Source organism: Bufo gargarizans, chromosome 2 (assembly GCF_014858855.1).
Source record: "Bufo gargarizans isolate SCDJY-AF-19 chromosome 2, ASM1485885v1, whole genome shotgun sequence".
NCBI classification, from domain to species: Eukaryota; Metazoa; Chordata; class Amphibia; order Anura; family Bufonidae; genus Bufo; species Bufo gargarizans.
In genome coordinates this window covers 611,725,243-611,743,539 of record NC_058081.1, presented here as the reverse complement: position 1 = coordinate 611,743,539, position 18,297 = coordinate 611,725,243, and the positions used below count along the sequence as shown (strand labels likewise).

The following is an 18,297-nucleotide window of genomic DNA, read 5'->3' as shown; positions in this document are numbered from 1 at the left end:
CAGGAAGAGTTTGACTGTGAACCCTTTCCTCATACTATTATGTCTTACTGATGTCATCACCTGTCTTCAGTGTAATTCTTCCAAAAGTGATTTTTCTTTCTTCTTGAGACTATTCTGTCATGAAAATATTCTGTAGGGTAATTTCACATAGCTGGATGGGCTCTCCTTTTCAGATTCCCCAGCCCTCCTCTTTTCCCCGATGCCTGATATTCCCCTAACCTCCCAATCCTTCCTCATCACGGCGCTTCTATACCAGGGCTTGGGAAGTTAGAGAGGTAGCAGGCATCGGGGGAAAAGAGGGAGGTTTGAGCACATTAAGTAGGAAAGCCCGCCCAGCTGAGCCCTTTAGATCCGATTTGCATATGAGTAAGTTATTTTTCTGGGCATTCATTGCACACACTGTGTGTACCGCTGAAAGCTTTCCACTGCTGTGGTTGCGGTCCAATGTCGTGCTGTAGATATTTCTCGTACGATCGCGCTGTAAAACGTTGAGCTTTTTTTGGGGGCGTTTGTCGCGCGTTCCCGCACATAGATATTCGGGAACGCGCAACAATGTGTGCACGCCTGTCTCTGTATGCGCGATTGTAAACGCCCGTACAATCGCGCATACAGAGCGCTCGTTTCAGAACGCTCAGGTCTGAACCCAGCCTAAGGCTCTTTCACACCTGCGTTCTTTTCTTCCGGCATAGAGTTCCGTCGTCGGGCTCTATGCCGGAAGAATCCTGATCAGTTTTATCCTAATGCATTCTGAATGGAGTGAAATCCGTTCAGGATGTCTTCAGTTCCGGAACGGAACGTTTTTTGGCCGGAGAATATACCGCAGCATGCTGCGCTTTTTGCTCCGGTCAAAAATCCTGAAGACTTGCCGCAAGGCCGGATCCGGAATGCATCCGAAAGGCATTGATCCGGATCCGGCCTTAAGCTAAACGTCGTTTCGGCGCATTGCCGGATGCGACGTTTCGCTTTTTCTCAATGGTTACCATGGCTGCCGGGACGCTAAAGTCCTGTTTGCCATGGTAAAGTGTAGTGGGGAGCGGGGGAGCAGTATACTTACCATCCGTACGGCTCCCGGGGCGCTCCAGAGTGACGTCAGGGCGCCCCAAGCGCATGGATCACGTGATCGCATGGCACGTCATCCATGCGCATGGGGCGCTCTGACCTCACTCTGGAGCGCCCCGGGAGCCGCGCGGATGGTAAGTATACCGCTCCTACTATGGCAACCAGGACTTTAATAGCGTCCTGGGTGCCATAGTAACACTGAAAGCATTTTGAAGACGGATCAGTCTTCAAATGTTTTCAGTACACTTGCGTTTTTCCGGATCCGGCGTGTAATTCCGGCAAGTGGCGTACACGCCGGATCCAGACAACGCAAGTGTGAAAGAGGCCTTACTCCGCACTCACCACTTTATAAAACTGGCTGTGGTTAGCTATGTTAAAGGTTGTTCCCCAGAGTATTCAGACCCAGTGGGGGAAATATTTCCTCTGCAATTACCTTTTACCTTGGTGCTGGCTGCGTCTCATCCACTTGGGTCCCATTTGAATGTGTTCCTAATTCTTCCTGTTTGGTTGTTGGAGGCGCAATGGGGGGCTAAGTACAGAGAAAACTATTTTTCCTCCACAGGATCTAAGACTTCAGGATTTTCACATAAGCCTGGAGAACCCCTTTAATGTAAAATATTGATGTACCGGGCAACAGGACCCATGAGGGCAATATATTCTGTAAAAGTAAAACAGTCTTTCAATGTTTCTATAGTATTGTGCTCAGTACTGGAGACCATATCTCCAGAAGGATATTGATACTTTGGAGAGAGTTCAGAGAAGAGCTACTAAACTGGTACATGGATTGCAGGATATAACTTACCAGGAAAGATTAAAGGACCTTAACATGTATAGCTTGGAAGAAAGACGAGACAGAGGGGATATGATAGAAACTTGTAAATACATAAAGGGAATCAACAAGGTAAACGAGGAGAGAATATTTAAAAGAAGAAAAACTGCTACAAGAGGACATAGTTTTAAATTAGAGGAGCAAAGGTTTAAAAGTAATATCAGGAAGTATTACTTTACTGAGAGAGTAGTGGATGCATGGAATAGCCTTCCTGCAGAAGTGGTAGCCGCAAATACAGTGAAGGAGTTTAAGCATGCATGGGATAGGCATAAGGCCATCCTTCATATAAGATAGGGCCAGGGGCTATCCATAGTATTTAGTATATTGGGCAGACTAGATGGGCCAAATGGTTTTTATCTGCCGACACATTCTATGTTTCTATAGATGAGAAATGAAAACCCTTGTTCTATTAGGATGCTAGTCAGGATTACAAGCAGCTAGTGACAGTCGGGGTTATTTCCTGGACATGATTGAGGCATCCCGCAGAGGATTGGTTGGGGTTCACACTTAATGGGCAGCTGTGCAGTAATATCACTGCAATTCTCTCCCTACATCTGGTCAGAGAGTGGTTGATGCCACCACCCGATCCAGAAGAACAGCTCTTAAGATACGTGCCAAGATTTAAGAAATAAAAGGGGAATTTCTGCGCCAGGTTTATAAAGTGTCATACTTTGATAAATTTGTTGCATCTTAAAACATAACACATTTGTCTAGAACTGTTACCCTGTTCTTTTATGCCACTTTGTGCGGATCTGTCTACAAATGCATTGCAAGAATGGATCTGTCTCTCCACTTGTCATGCAGATGGACGGATCCGTCTTGCAGTCTTTTTCACAGTTTTCCCGGTCTGCGCAGTTTTCCGTCCTTCAGTTGTTTCGCAATGCCGGATCCGGCACTAATGTAAGTCAATGGGAATTAATGCCGGCATTCCGGCGACTGATCAAGAATTTTGGACGGACATAATATCGCAGCATTCTGCGGTATTATGTCTTGCCAAAACGCCTGACAGTGACTGAACGGAAGGCATATTGATGCAAACTGAACAGATTTCTATCCATTCAGAATGCATTGGGATATGCCTGATTAGTTATTTTCCGGCATAGAGCCTTTTTGACGGAACTCTATGCCGGAAAAGAATAACGCTATTGTGAAAGTACCCTTTAAAGATCTGCAGTTAATAAATCTAGCAGACTTCATTAAGAATGCTGCAGTTGTTTCTATTTTGTTCTTCCATGTGCTGACCACTAGGTGTCACTGCAGCACTCTTTAGCAGTCAGACAGAAGACCACTCGTCACTCCTTTAGGCTGGGTTCAGACCTGAGCGTATTCCGCGCTGTAAAACGCTCAACAGGCAAGAACCAATGATTCCCTATGGGAATGGTTCTCACCTGAGCGTTTTACAGCGCGTACGATCGCGCTGTAAAACGCCCGACGCCCCAAGAAGTACAGGAGCTTCTTTGGGGCGTCTTGTCGCGCGTTCCTGTATATAGACTTCAGTGGGAACGCCCGACAATGGGCGTTCGCTTGTCTCTGTATGCGCGATTGCAAACGCCCGTACAATCGTGCATACAGAGCGTACGTTCAAGTACGCTCAGGTCTGAACCCAGCGTTACCATCTCGCCCTGGGTATGTTTCTTTGTTTTCTGCTGACACACAGTATGTAAGTTCCTGCGCTGAACTGGACTCTGCCTGTTTTTCAATTTTAATGTTTTATAGACTATACACTTTGGACCATGAACATAAATAATTTGCAGCTGTAGTCAAATAATGTTGTCCTCATTCCCTCTGCTGTGATCAGGTGATGACTCTCCATTATTATTATTTATTATTAAAGCGCCGTTCATTCCATATCTCTGTACATATAAGAGGGGTATACATGCATAATACAGACAATTTCACTAAGCATGAACAAGACGAGTTAGACTGGTACAGAAAGAGAGTGGGCCCTGCCTATGACACATACACTCGGTGGTGACATGACATTAACGCTTAAGCTGCAGCTGTCTTGAGGGGAGCAGACTGTGTCCATTATTTGGCAGTTATCATAGTTCACAATTTTATTAAGACCAATGGAGGACGACCTGTACACAGATAGCGGATGTCTGGGATTCACATGACTGCGCTTGTGAAATCTGCTGTGGAGAGAATTTAATTAAGTAAAATTAGCCTGCCAAGGCTGGTTCCTCTTGACACATTGTAATTAACAGCCACTGGTTCCTTACGTGTTGTCATGACGCCGAGCATGATGGCGGTAGTCAGGTGTCATGTATGATAAAAAAAAATAACCCCGGTGATTGCACTGCTCAAATCCATGTAGAGTCTCCACGGTGACACCAGTATGTTCATGAATAGAAAGATAATGGGCAGTGTTGTGTGAGTTACTGCTGGTCTATTGCCAGACAAGCCTATAGATAACGGCATTATAAAACCCTGAGCTTTGCAAAGAGTCTCAATTTAAAGAGGACCTGTCACCACTCCACCTCCTGTTTTGATAACTTTATGCATGCCGATGCAATAACAATTCTGGTGCATCTATTCTTACGGCTCTGTTTTTTCCATTTCTTTATTATTTCTACTAGAAGTTATGAATGAATTGCTAGCAGTCTGCAGTAAGGGTACAGAGGGGAGGTCACCAGTTGGGGGGGGGGGGGGGTGGGGGTGTACCTGCACAGACTGAAAATGGCAGCACTGATTGGATAGGTTGTCTGTGCAGGTACACACACACCCTCCCCCCCCCAGCTTGTGACCACCCCTCTGTACCCTTACTGCAGACTGCTAGCAATTCATTTTTGAGGAACTAACACACAGTTGTGGACAGCACACAGATGACATCCGTGTACGTTCCATTTTCTTCCAGACCCATAGAAATGAATTGGTCCACGTGCAAAAAATGCAGATCGGACACTAATACAAAATACAGTTGTGGGCATGAGGCCCAAAGCATACCTTTCATACAATTCTCATTTGCACTTTTAGTCATACAGTTCACATTTGCACTTTTAGTCATGATGAAGTGTAATGGATAATCTGAAACGCTTAGTTTTTTTTTTTTTTTTCTTCCCTCACATGATGCGGTTTTAGTTTTGAAATAATCATTATATACAGCAACGTGCTGGATTTTTATCTGTATATGAGAGATTTGCATTACCCCTCCCTGAGAAATATTCTGCTGCTTTGTGCTTTGTTCAAAGTAAAATGAAACCCCAAAGCTGCAGAGACAAAACTCAATAACCAGGGTCAAGGGCAGCGATTAGGAGGAACTGCTGTGCAATCATTCTGTGCCTCCACGCAGAATAGAATGGCTTTTAAAGGGACCCTGCTGCCCAGTAAATCATTTTGTACAGCGTTTATCTGGAATTGGTGGATTTTATGTAACTGAAAGCTTTCAGCTTCCTTCATGATTGTAAGATATGATTTATGTCAGCAAAGGTGGAAAAAACCTAGAGGAATGTCTACATGTTTCAGTGAAATCATATGATGCATACCGGAGTTCAGGTTTCTAGCTGCTGCAGAACCACTTGTCTCAGCATGCTCCTGCCAGCTAGCGGATGAAACTCATTTGTCACCAGTTTACAGGATGCCCAAGGATGACCTATAAGTATCTAATAGGATTAGATAGGGATTTTCATGTCAAGCTTTACCCCTTATTAATAATCCTCCTTGATCTGTGCACCGCTTCGTTTGTACATACAGGCTCAGTCTGCTGTACTGTGGTCAAACACAAGGGGGCACCAGTATTTTTATTAACTTTAAAAAAAAAAAAATGTAATGTGGTTTTATTGTCTTTTTCAGAGCAGTGGAATACTGCTATCTGGATATGTTGGAAATACAGTTGAATAAAAGGCCAATGAACTATATAAAATATTACCACGGTAAAGATTCATTGCCCGGTGGTCCTTTCTTTTACTGTAGTTTGTTTAATCGGAACCTACATGGAAGACAATACTGTGTGGTTATTGTGGAGTATTGTCTTAGATGGCCGCCTTATGTCATGGAGCAATTCTTAAGCTGGTAATGGACACAAAGCAGCCATCTAGGGTGAATGGTCACTTTATGTCTATGACCAGCTTAAGAATTGCTCCGGTGTGCCCCAAAACCTTTACGTGTGCATTAACCAGCAATCTGTGTAGGAGTCATACTACCCATACTGTACATCACATGCTGCGCAGTCATTACTTTTGTGTTAGATGATATGGAGTTACAACATCTCTTCCAGCAGGAATTATAGCTTTTAACATATTTACTGATCTCCAGTCACCAGTGCTAGCCATTTTTTTTTCTTCTTCATGGGCACTGTGCAGTGATTGTTCAGACAGGTTGTTCCAGGTTGAGGGTGTTCCACAAAGGGGACTGAGCAGGTGTGATTTTCCTGTGCCAATACCTCATTTGCCATCTCTACCCAATCCTGAACTCAGTAAACCTGTTTAAGATTTGGGTGTTCACGTCTCTATTTAGATGATCCGGCACAAATGCTGGCTGTCGACCGGACAAAAAAACGTTGCATGCGATTGGTTTATATCCGGCTGAAACCTGCCATTTATGACGGAAAACGGCTGGATCTCCTCCGGACCTCGTTACAGTCATTGGGGATGTGGTGGTAAAGTGGAAACTATGGTAACACTGGATCCTGTGAGATCCGGCAGGCTGCTCTGTGCCTGAACAGCGGACAGGCCTATGGGCCAGATTTATCATTAGCTCAAGTCAGTATAATGGAATGAGAAAGTCGCTTATCTTATGCGACTTTTTATTGGAACGTGCTACTTTTTCGTAAAGACCTGCGACTTTTGTAAAGCCTCTTACTGACTGATAAATTATGTTTTGGGTCTGGGGGAAGCGCTAAGGCTGGGTTAAGACCTGAGCGTACTTGAACGTACGCTCTGTATGCCCGATTGTAAGGGCGTTTGCGCATACAGAGACAAGCGAACGCCCATTGTCGCGCGTTCCCGCTGAAGTCTATGTACGGGAACGTGCGACACAACGCCCTAAAGAAGCTCCTGTACTTCTTGGGGCGTCGGGCGTTTTACAGCGCGATCGTACGCGCTGTAAAACGCTCAGGTGAGAACCATTCCCATAGGGAATCATTGGCTCTTGCCTGTTGAGCGTTTTACAGCGCGTAGGAACGCGCTGTAAAGCGTTCAGGTCTGAACCCAGCCTTACACACTACATTCAGATTATTTTCCAGTGTTTAAAAAATCCTGGCAGGATCTCAGGATATACTGTGAAACCCAAAACCGCATTAAAAAATGGACTTCTGACGACACTCTGCTTTTTATGGGTGATACTGGGGCGTCCCTGGATGCGGCCATGGCATTGATTGATAGATTTGGTGGCTTTTCTGGTCTTCGGATAAATTGGCAAAAATCTTCCTTGATGCCAATTGATGGGCAGGCCCTGACAGGAAGGCAAGCAGATAGTTTGGTTCCCTGGGTGGATAAATTTAAATACTTGGGACTGTTTATAACACCTAGAATATCAGATTTTGAGGTCCTCAATCTGTCCCCGTTGCTGGCTACTTTCAGGCTTAAGGTGAGGTCATGGTGTAGGCTCTTTCTCTCTGTGGTAGGTAGAGTGAACCTGTTAAAAATGGTTATGATGCCTCAGCTGCTCTACGTATTGAATAATGCTCCTGTATGGATCCCCCTAGATAGATTTAAGAAAATTCACTCTATATTTAGGGATCTTATTTGGAAGTACGGTCAGGCTAGGATTAAATTGGAAACATTGCAGTACGCTAAGTCTGAAGGAGGCCTGGCTGTTCCTAATGCATTGATTTACTTTTTGGCTTCCCAGTGTCAGCATTTCAAGGGATGGATTAGTTCCAGGTGTCGGATATGACTGGACAGATTTTGCAGCATTGGTTGGGTAGTCGGGACCTCATGGGTATTCTGGAAGGATCAGGTATGCATGCTGAGAGGGGAAAACTTATTGAACTCATGAAAAAGATTTGGGCGAGGGTGAAGCAACTGAGAGGGGTAGGTGGAATCAGTGAGCTCTCTCCTATTAGAAATAATCACCTATTGCCTGAATTCTTTAACATGTCTGGACTTGGAAGTTGGGATACTCAGGGAGTGATGAGAATTGGCCAATTAATTGAGGGCAAGATATGTAAGTCGTTTCAGACCCTGCAGCAGGAATTTAATATCCCTAAGGGATGGTTTTATAAATATCTTCAGGTGAGGCATGCTCTTGAGGTCACGCTGCGGAAAGGATGTGTGATAGCCCAAATGGAGGTAGTTCACAAGCTTGTCCTTCGGACAGGGGGGGGGGGAGAGAGGGCTGATATCGCAGGTATACGCTCTTTTACTTGGTAAATTCTTAGAGGGGTTTCCGCTCTCAAGAATGAAGAAATGGGAGGCTGACTTGGGTGATATGTCTAAGGATAAGTGGGAGGATATTCTGGAAGGTGTCCCCAGGGTGTCCTTGAGTGAACAGGGTAAATTGTCCCAACTATTTATCATACATAGAGTATACAAGACACCGGTATTCCTTAAAAAAGTGGGAGTAAGATCTGATGACAGATGTCCGAAATGTATGGAAGATGGTGCGGATTTGCTGCATATGCTGTGGTCTTGTCCGGTGATTGGGAAATATTGGGATGCTGTAAGGAATATGATTAATAGTAAAATGACGTTGGAAATTCAAAATGACCCTAAGGTGTGTGTATTGGGTTATGTATCTGAGATCGGAGGGAATGACTCTGTCAAGGTGGCAGTGGGAAGGTTGTTGTATGTGGCCAGGAAGCTGGTGGCTATGAGATGGATCCAGGGGAGTCCGCCTACATTGGAGGAGTTTTAGAGGAAGGTGCATGATATGTTGATATTGGAGAAAGGGGTGGGTGTTTGTGAAAAGAGGGTGTCCTCAGAAGTTTGATAAACTGTGGAGTGATTGGTTATCTCATACCCATGTGGTCATATAGGCTCAGACAGATACAAGACTAGTTTACAGGGCGGGGGGGGGGTGTTGGGGCGGGGGGGGGGGGGCGGTGGTGGGGGATGGGAGGGGTTTTGGGAGGGTTTAGACATTTATAATTCCTGGTGTCTATTGTTTTCCTATGAGTATATAGTACATGCAGATACTTGTATTGTAAGTGTGTTGGTACTGATATGATACTGATGTACACTGATTCCGTAATGTGGATAGAGTAAGAAAAGACATTGTATTGATTTGTAAACTTCTGTCTTTAGTGGTTAATAAAAACGATTTGATTCAAAAAATGGACTTCTGCTAGTTGATATGTGGTTTTCTCGTAGAGGTGGTGGTTTTTGAGAGGTATTTTTCACCTTAAGAACCCTACTACATAAGAATATGAACTTGCAGACACTGCTCAAGCGGAAAGCCAATTAAATATGTCTCCATATTGCTGTCTGTGCAGCCCCTGACACCAGAATTCCTCCACAGATCTGCAAAGATTTTTTTCCTTTAAAAAAAAAAAAAAAGGAAAGTAAAAAAAAAATGTATTTTTATAGTTCTGGATTGGAATCGGCTCATGTTAGTCACATTGCATTATTTATAACGTGTGTAAGAAAAAACAACAACTTTCCTCCACAGAAGAGCAGATGACTGCGCTAATGTGTGGGAGGACCTGTCACTCGCTGAGCACTTCGGTATCTGCACTGCCTCTGTACATTCTGCAGTCATAATGCACACATATGTCTTACCACAGGTTATTACTACTGCACAGAGGCTGGCACATAGGGTATTGTGGCACGGAGGTGGACAGTTTAGGTTGCATTAACACAGACAGTTGTTGGTGCCAATGCCAGACGTGGATTGTAAAGGAAGGAACGACTTTTCTCCTTTAGGTCCACTACTGTAAAGTCAGCATTTAGGGAATTTGAGATGCGGTGACCACAAATCTGTGTTAGGGCTCATTCAGACGGCCGTATGCTGTCCACAAAAATGCAGATCCTTTTTTTTGTGAACAGTTCAGCATGTCCGCAAAGACTTCAATAGAGCCATGTCCTAATTTTCACTGACAAGTATAGGACGTGTTTCATTTTTTTGCCCCATAGAAACGAATGGGACAGCATCTGAACCGCAAAAAAAAATAATTTTTGCGGACAGCATACTGCCGTCTGAGTGAGCCCTTAGAAGCAGATGTCACCCTATGTGTTGCAAAGGGTGAAATCTACAGTGAAAATCAGTTTTTTCAAACAAGAATGAGCATGCTCTGTATTTTCATGCAGCATTTTTATGCTTCGTGTAAATGGGGTTTTGAAACTTCCACATGTATTATGCTATAAATTGCTGCTTATTTGCAAAATATTTTTTGCAGCTGTGCAATGTCTGAACTGGACCATAGTATTGAGTATAGTGGGGATGGTTAATGGCCAGAGGTTTGAATATCCAGTCCTACACCAACCATTTATTGGATGTGGAGAAGCTTGCAGAGTCTAATCTGCCTTCTACACACAAGACTAGACTAAGGCCCCTTTCACACGAATGGTACGGATTGGCTCAGGGTGCGTTCAGTGAAACTCACCCCATTTGGCCTCATGCACACGACTGTTGTGTGCACCCGTGGCCGTTGTTCCGTTTTCCGTGATTTTCTGCGGATCCATTGACTTTCAATGGGTCAGTTGAAAACTCGGAAAATGCACCGTTTGTCATCCACCTCCGTGATCCGTGTATCCTGTACGTCAAAAAAATAGGACCTGTCCTCCGTCTATTGTATTTATATCATTGGTGGCACAGTGTGCGGCCCCCTCCCCCGATCATTGGTGGCAGAAGAGAGTTCCGATCGAAGTCCCAGTTTAATCGCTGGGGCTCCGACCGGTAACCATGGCAACCAAAACGCTACTGCAGCAATATTAGAAGCATCATACTTACCTGCTGGCTGCTGCGCTGTCTGTGACCGGCCGGGAGCTCCTCCTACTGGTAAGTGACAGATCATTAAGCAATGCGCCCCACACAGACCTGTCACTTACCAGTAGGAGGAGCTCCCGATACGCACAATTAACCCCTTCAAGTGCGGCACCTGGGGGGTTAAATTGTGCGGATCACAGCCCCCTGTAAGAGATCGGGTGCTGCCAGGCAGCAGGGGGCAGTCATGTACACAATTAGTAGTATATTCTAACTAGAAGCGTCCCCATCACCATGGGAACGCCTCTGTGTTAGAATATACTGTCGGATATGAGTTTTCACGATGTAACTCAAATCCGATGGTATATTCTAACATAGAGGCGTTCCCATGGTGATGGGGACGCTTCAAGTTAAAATATACCATCGGATTGGAGAAAACTCAGATCCGATGGTATATTAATAGGGACTCCTGACTTTACATTGAAAGTCAATGGGGGACGGATCAGTTTGCAATTGCCCCATATTGTGTCAACATCAAACGGATCCGTCCCTATTGACTTGCATTGTAATTCAGGACGGATCCGTTTGGCTCCGCACGGCCAGGCGGACACCAAAACGTTTTTTTTTTTTTGTTTTTTTTTTTTTTTCTTGTCCGTGGATCCTCCAAAAATCAAGGAAGACCCACGGACGAAAAAACGATCACGGACCTACGGACCCTGTTTTTGCAGACCTTAAAAAAAAAATGGTCGTGTGCATGAGACCTTTCCCAAACAAGTTCAGTCAGTTTTTGCATTCAGTGTTTCAGTTTTTTCCTCAAGGGTGCAATCAGTTTTGATGTGTTTTTCACATTTACTAGCAACCATCAGTGAAAAATGCATTGCATCCGGTTGCAATGCGTTTTTCACTGAAGCCCCATTCACTTCTATGGGGCTAGGGCTGCGTGAAAAACACAGGATATAGAACATGCTGCGATTCTCATGCAACGCAGAAATGATGCGTGCACAGACCCATTAAAATCAATGGGTCAGGATTCAGTGGGGGTGCCATGTGTTCACTTCATGCATCACACCTGTTCAGAAAACTTGCGCGTGTGAAAGCGGCCTAACAGTGCACACTGAGATTTATTTTTTTTATTAAGCATTTGCAAATGTTTACCTAGTATCTGTTTTAATGATTGAATACTCAGTATGGGATAGAAGAGCACAGTCATAACAAATAGTAACTTATAGGTGTAAAAATCTACAAATTAGCACCATTTACAGCCCAAATTATTAGTGCAAATGTTCACCAAATATGAGTCGGTATAAGAAGCCTGCAACCTGCTATTATAGTCCGTCCGTCCCCAGGAGTCACCACCCTGCTATTTATGAACCCTGAATGTTATGTGTCAGAACCGTTCTGGCTTCTTACTCATGAACCAGGAGGCTTAGGATGAGCAGATCTATTGGCCATCTCCAGACAGGAAATTGCTTATTGTGAGTGTGTTGTGTTCATAAGGAAGCAGTTCTGTGATGCTGTTTTTCAGTGATTCCGATATGGCAGCCTAAAAGTAAAGCATTTTCTAAAAAAAAGAAAAGAAAAAGTTAGCTGTTCATTGCCGGATGTACCAGTAATGTTCCTGCAGATGTTCTCTCTTTGGTGCCCGGCATAGATCCGTGGGTCACTGTGGCACGTTAATCATCTATCCACAAAGACTTCTGAATCCTTAGCTCCCTGTAAAGTTCCATCCTCATTAGGTATCCAAACGTCAACCTGCAGATTTCCGTGCCCTCACAGCTTAGCCGTCCCGTCGCTATGGTAACTGGAGAGAACGGTCTCCTTGCTCTGCTGGTAAGGGAAGCAGCTCCCAGTAGGATTGTGATTGGGGAGGGGGGATTATACTGGTTCTTGGCACATCCCCTTGCCTGTCAGTGTACACATGGCTCATAATTTATAGCCACGCAGCGGCTGTGCAGTTCTAGGATATAATGTGAATTCCATTTCTCCATTGCTAAAGGTGGCTGCAGATCAATTAGCCTATTGTGTTTGTGACAGTTTAATAAAGAAAACACTATACTGTGATGTCACTCTGACGCATTTTATATCGGTACATAGTGTGGACTATATAAGTGCCTGGAATTTGTGCCATTCGAACCAATACATTTTTATTTCTATGGTGCCAACATATTCTGCATGGCGATGTAGCAGAGCTCCACTTCTCATTCGCTTTTATTATTTTTTCATTCTGAGTGCTAAGTTAAAGATGATACAATAAGACTTGAAATAAGGGCATCATTTTATTTTAGATATTCTAATAATTCAGTTCAAATTCAAGGATGCAGCACCTGCTAATTCCAATACTTTATGACCTCCTTCTTTGCTTAGTATTAACTAGCCTTCAAGACTGCAGAGGTTCTTCTAACTAAAGGGAATCTGTCAGCAGTTTTTACCATGCTAGACTGCTGACAGCATTAGGTAGGGGCTGGGGAAAGGAGGACAAACATACCTTTTTATGGAGCTTTTATTATCAGAAGTGGTGTGAATATGAAGGTTTAGTCCAGGTTACTACTCTTGCAAGTGCAGTGAAGATGGAGCGTCACTAAAAGCTTAAAGGGGTTGTCCGGGTTCAGAGCTAAACCCGGACATGTCCACAGTTTCACCAAGGCAGCCCCCTGATGTTGGCATCAGATCATTTTAATGTTCTGATGCTCTCCCTTGCCCTCTCCTGGATCGCACGGGGCAAGGTTTTCTTGTTTTGTTTATAACACACTGCCGGGCGGAGGCTTCTGCCTAGCAGTGTTCCAGGCGGTGACGTCACCAGCTCTGATGGGCGGGTTTTAGCTCTGCCTTAGCCATTCTACAGTCTAGGGCAGCACTAAAGCCTGCCCAGCAGTGAGCCCGGTGACATGGCCTACGATTCCCTTGAAAAAGCAGTGATGGCAGCAGATGTTATGCATTTTTTTTAATGCAAATCACAGGAATGATAGACGTGTTAATGATATGCACATGATAAAAAAAAAAATTTAGACAAAATATTCAAAACTTTTTGATCTTATTTTGGATCAAGAAATACACACATTTATACACCTTGGCATGGCGTCAGTGAGGTTATTAATGTTTAATCTGAGGAATGGTCTGCCACACTAAATGCGCTTGGGCACGCAAATCATCAGCTGCTCCTTTTTTGCAATTGCCGACTAATTCCGTCCCTAAATTTTCTTGATGGAAGACAAGTGTGAAGATTCTGTAGGCCATGGTAGCACATTTATGCCACTCACAGTAGCATGAGCAACATATGGCCTGGTATTGTCCTGTTAAAAAACAGCTTCTGGAGAACAGTAGACATTGCACAATCACCCCACACAACTTTATATGATTTTTATTTTATTGCTTGCCATCTGACTTTTATGACTCTCCAACATGCCACTACACTGGAGCTAGGTGCTTGAAAATGTGATCATCTGTATATCTTACTTACACTTGCTACTTCCTCGATTTGCATAACTTTATGGTTTGTCCATCTTACACGTGTGTGTAATATATTATATGAGAATCTAATAATTCAGAATATTTTGATATTCTAGTCAGTTCATAGGCAGGTTAATGGAAATGTGCTCTTCATCTATGATGGTACCCATTGCACCACTCCCCAAATATCCATTAGAAGGGGGAGCAGTAGACATATGCATAGTATAGACAAAGCAGTGCATCCTTCCTGGCATATCTTCGAAGCTGGATCCTTTTTTTTTTTTTTTTTTTTTTTTTTTATGTTAAAGGTTCACCTGGAATTAAGAAAATGAAAATACTTAAATATTACTTATATTCCCAAATACCTTTCATTATTTATCGTGGCTCCTTTTGTCTAGGGCGCAATCATTAGAAATAAGATGCTCCCTAGACAAAACAAGCCATTTTAACCAATGAAAGGTATTTGGGAATATATTTATAATAAAGTAATATTTAAGTTGTTTAATTTTCTTAATTCCCTGATATCAACATTGATGGTTGCATCAGTTAGCAATCTAAAAAGCCTTTCTTACGTTGATTACCTTTCTTCTCTTTTTCTTGTAGGTGCCGAGGATGTGGTGATGGCATTCTCCAGGTCAGAGGCAGAAGATCGAAGGCAGTAACCTCCCTGCAGCTATTGCCAAATCCCAGACCACAGATGGGAGAAGCAGAGGCACCCTGGCGTTTCCCCTGACTCCTTCTCCCACTGTCCCTATGTTTTTACTGTCTCCCCAAATTTCTAATGATTTAATTTCATTTCATCCTTCTACTTTTGAGACTCTCCCCATTGGCTGCTGACTTCTGTATTTCTTCAAACCAACAAAATGGCGGCCTGCCACACGGAGAGCGGACTCCTTTCGCCAGCAGAAGCCGTTTCTTATTGCCCCTAACTTATGTTGAATTTGTCATCACTCCTGTTTCTAAGATGAGACATTTGTCCACACTCCTGACTGATATCTGCAGCAGTAAGACAGGAAGCGCATTTGGGATGGTGGCTCATGTGGTCTGTGCTCTCCATTGGATATGCTTGTACAGACTTTTAGGTTTATATTGTAATTTGTTTTAGGTTTTTTGTTTTTGTTTTTTTTAATTATTGATGATGTCAGCGCTTTGGCTGTTACACTGTGTTTTGACTTGAAAGAAGTAAGCTTTTGCAGTATTTATTACCAGTGTGGAGGGGGCGATGTCTGTGCTTCTGTCTTGATTTTTTATTTTTTTTTATATTTTACTTTAGAAGCACAAAAAAGAAAATATAAGAATTGATTATTTTTCCTTTTTTTAAGTTTATTTGATCAGAGGCCCATCAGGCTGCTTAATTTTATTGTTATAATTTTTTTTTTTTTTTTTTTTTTTTTTTTTTTTTTTTTATGTATGTTGGTATAATACTACATAATTTTGAGCCATACATGTAGTCAAATCTGTCAGGTCAGACAGTGTATCCTATAAGTATCTCAGCTGAACTAGTATTCAGTTTGTTTGAAATTAGTGGTCTCAATGAGGCATGAAGAAAAATGTGCCTCCTGATTCATTTAACACTGCTGGATCCATGTCGGTGTTTAGGCTGCATTCATTCTCCCCACATTCTAGGAATGAACTCCATATATTGACAGAGTCTTTATCAGTGACCTGAAGTTCTACAAAATGTTAACATTATGGCCCAGAGTTACTAATTCTAAAGATGGGATAAACTTACCCAGGCCATCTAGACCTGTACCAGATTCACCACAGGGGCTCAGCCTGGATGATGGATGTGCTGCAGAGAGGGACACTTTTCTCTGACTCTGTACCAACTATTGGCTAGCTTACTTTGAGCCAGATTTCTTTTCCACCCCAGAATTGCTCTGGCGCATCTTGGGCTGCGGCTCTTTCCCATGAAGCTCCACCTACTTTGTGCTAAGCCCTGCCTACTTGTTGAGCACGTCATAGAAAGTGTAGAGACCCTAGATGCGCCAATTTTCTCCGATTTGCACCACTTTTTAAGACAGATTTTGTGGCGCAGATACATTAGTAAATCTATCTATGTATCTATCTATGTATAATTGTCCTGGCTTCTTTAAGAGAGTGAATACAATTGACCATAGCCCTAAAGGGGTTGTGTTACTTCAGCAAATGTCATTTATCATGTAGACAAAGTTTATACAAAGCACTTACTAATGTATTGTAATTCTCCATATTGCCTCCTTTGCTGGCTTGATTCATTTTTCCATCACATTGTACACTGCTTGTATCCAGGGGTTACGACCACCGCTGCAGCACCGATGGCCACGACAGGAGCTGCTACGCATGTGTGCCTATGCATGCTCCCATGGCACTGGCCTCTGGGGCTTTTTCCTATAGTGTGCAAGCACGGCCACGGCTGCTTCTCGTCTTCAGGGTGGACGTGACCCCTGGAATCAAGCAGTGTATAATGAGATTTAAAAAATGAATCCAGCCAACAAAGGAGGCAATTTGGACACTCGCAATACATTAGTAAGTGCCTTGTATTAACTTTCTCTACATGACCAGTGCCATTTGCTGAAGTGACACAACCCCTTTAAGAAGAGAAAAGGCAAGATAATGGACAGCCATACGGACGTTTCCGACTTGTAACCTGTAATGCTGCCTAGCTGTATATGCCTTTTTGGCGTCCTGCACTAATAACTTTACCTAATTATTAACACAAACCCTGAGTTGATAAATCTGCATACAGCTGGGAGCCTTCCGGCTGTTGGACCTCATGTTCATGACGCATACCTTTTTAGTTCTGTTATAATACTGCCCTCCATATTATTTTCTCCTATATATGACTTGTCCACATGAGTCTTTTATTTTATATTTGCCTTGAAAAAGAAATCCTGGTAGAAACCTCTAAAAGGAATGTCTGATGTTGCAAACCTCCCGCACACAGCAATGTTTCTTACCAGAGATGGCGGTGTATGACAATGTGTTCAGATGATTTATGTTCTGATATGTAACTGGATTTGTTGTTTACAAGTTTCCTAATGCGATATGACATAAAGTAATGTGCAAACTGCAGGGTCTTGGAGTGGAAATCTGAGCTCAAACAACCTAATTAGAAGACAACATGGTGGGCGTTCCATGACTTTGGTTTGCTTTATTAGAAATGAGGGGCGAATCTGGGATTTGTAGCCGTAATACAGACTCTAAAATGCATGTCGAGCTCAATGGGGTAATCGTGTGCATATGGAAATCTTTGTGGAAACTACCGAATCACGTGGGATCCCTCCTCCCCCCACAGATGTTATTTTCATGTCTCATATCTTTTAAATATGATTTACTACTACTGTACATTCTAGTTTTGTGTTTACTATATTATTAAAAGCAGTCTGTCAGCTGCAAAACACTTTTAAACTGCCCACAATGGGTGGTAGGGCCTTTTGCGGCCAACAAAATTCATATTTTTAATCCTTCACAAATTAGATATTCAGTGCATGAGGCTGTGCCTGAGCTGCAGCTTTTGCCTCCCTCTCTAACAGGGCCAAGCTTCTCCAGCAGCATCACGCCACTGAAATCCCACTCTAGTGCTGCTGCTACAGACCTTTGTGCAGATGCAGTGCTTTTCTTCTGGCCAAGACTTCAGTGGATGGTACTGCACACATGTAATGGCGCTGAGTTTCAGTGCCAGGTTCAGTGCCTGTCAGGGAGTACGTGGAGCTGTGATGCACTGAGCGGCTTGGGCCTGCCCTTGGTGCACTGAATACCTAATTTGCATGTGGATTAAAACATGAATTTCTCTGGATTGCAGGATCACATGTGTACAGGGAGACAGTCCTACTAGTTTAAAAAACAATTCTGCAGCTGACCCGTCTGTCTTTTAAGGGTCTGGATCTGAGGTTTATCCTCTGTCTTCATATTAAGAACCTTATCTGAGCCTCATAAAGACAGTGAAAGTGGTAGCATTCACCCAGCCATATCCATGTATGTCAATACACTAGAAAGCGTATGCTCTGGGGAACACTATCACCAGTGCAGGTTCCTGGGAGGTTAGGGTATATCATGATGTGTTATGGAAGCTGGACTAGTGACCTCAATTGCTTTGTGTCCAGAAACTCAGTGGGTCATAAGAAGTGAACTGATCCCAACAACACACCACCCTGACCACAATTAAAAGCTTCGCCACC

General features: G+C 43.4%; 1 protein-coding gene across 2 annotated transcripts in view; it reads left to right on the top strand.

Moving 5' to 3' along the window:
• CTNNBIP1 (catenin beta interacting protein 1) overlaps positions 1-17,464 on the top strand; it is a 34,697-nt gene extending 17,233 nt beyond the window's left edge. For both annotated transcript variants that reach the window (XM_044278314.1, XM_044278313.1), the window contains one exon: positions 14,741-17,464. In XM_044278314.1, the coding sequence (XP_044134249.1) occupies positions 14,741-14,799 (59 nt within the window). In that variant the 3' untranslated portion in view covers positions 14,800-17,464. The remainder of the gene's footprint in view (positions 1-14,740) is intronic.
• Positions 17,465-18,297: the final 833 nt, after the last annotated feature.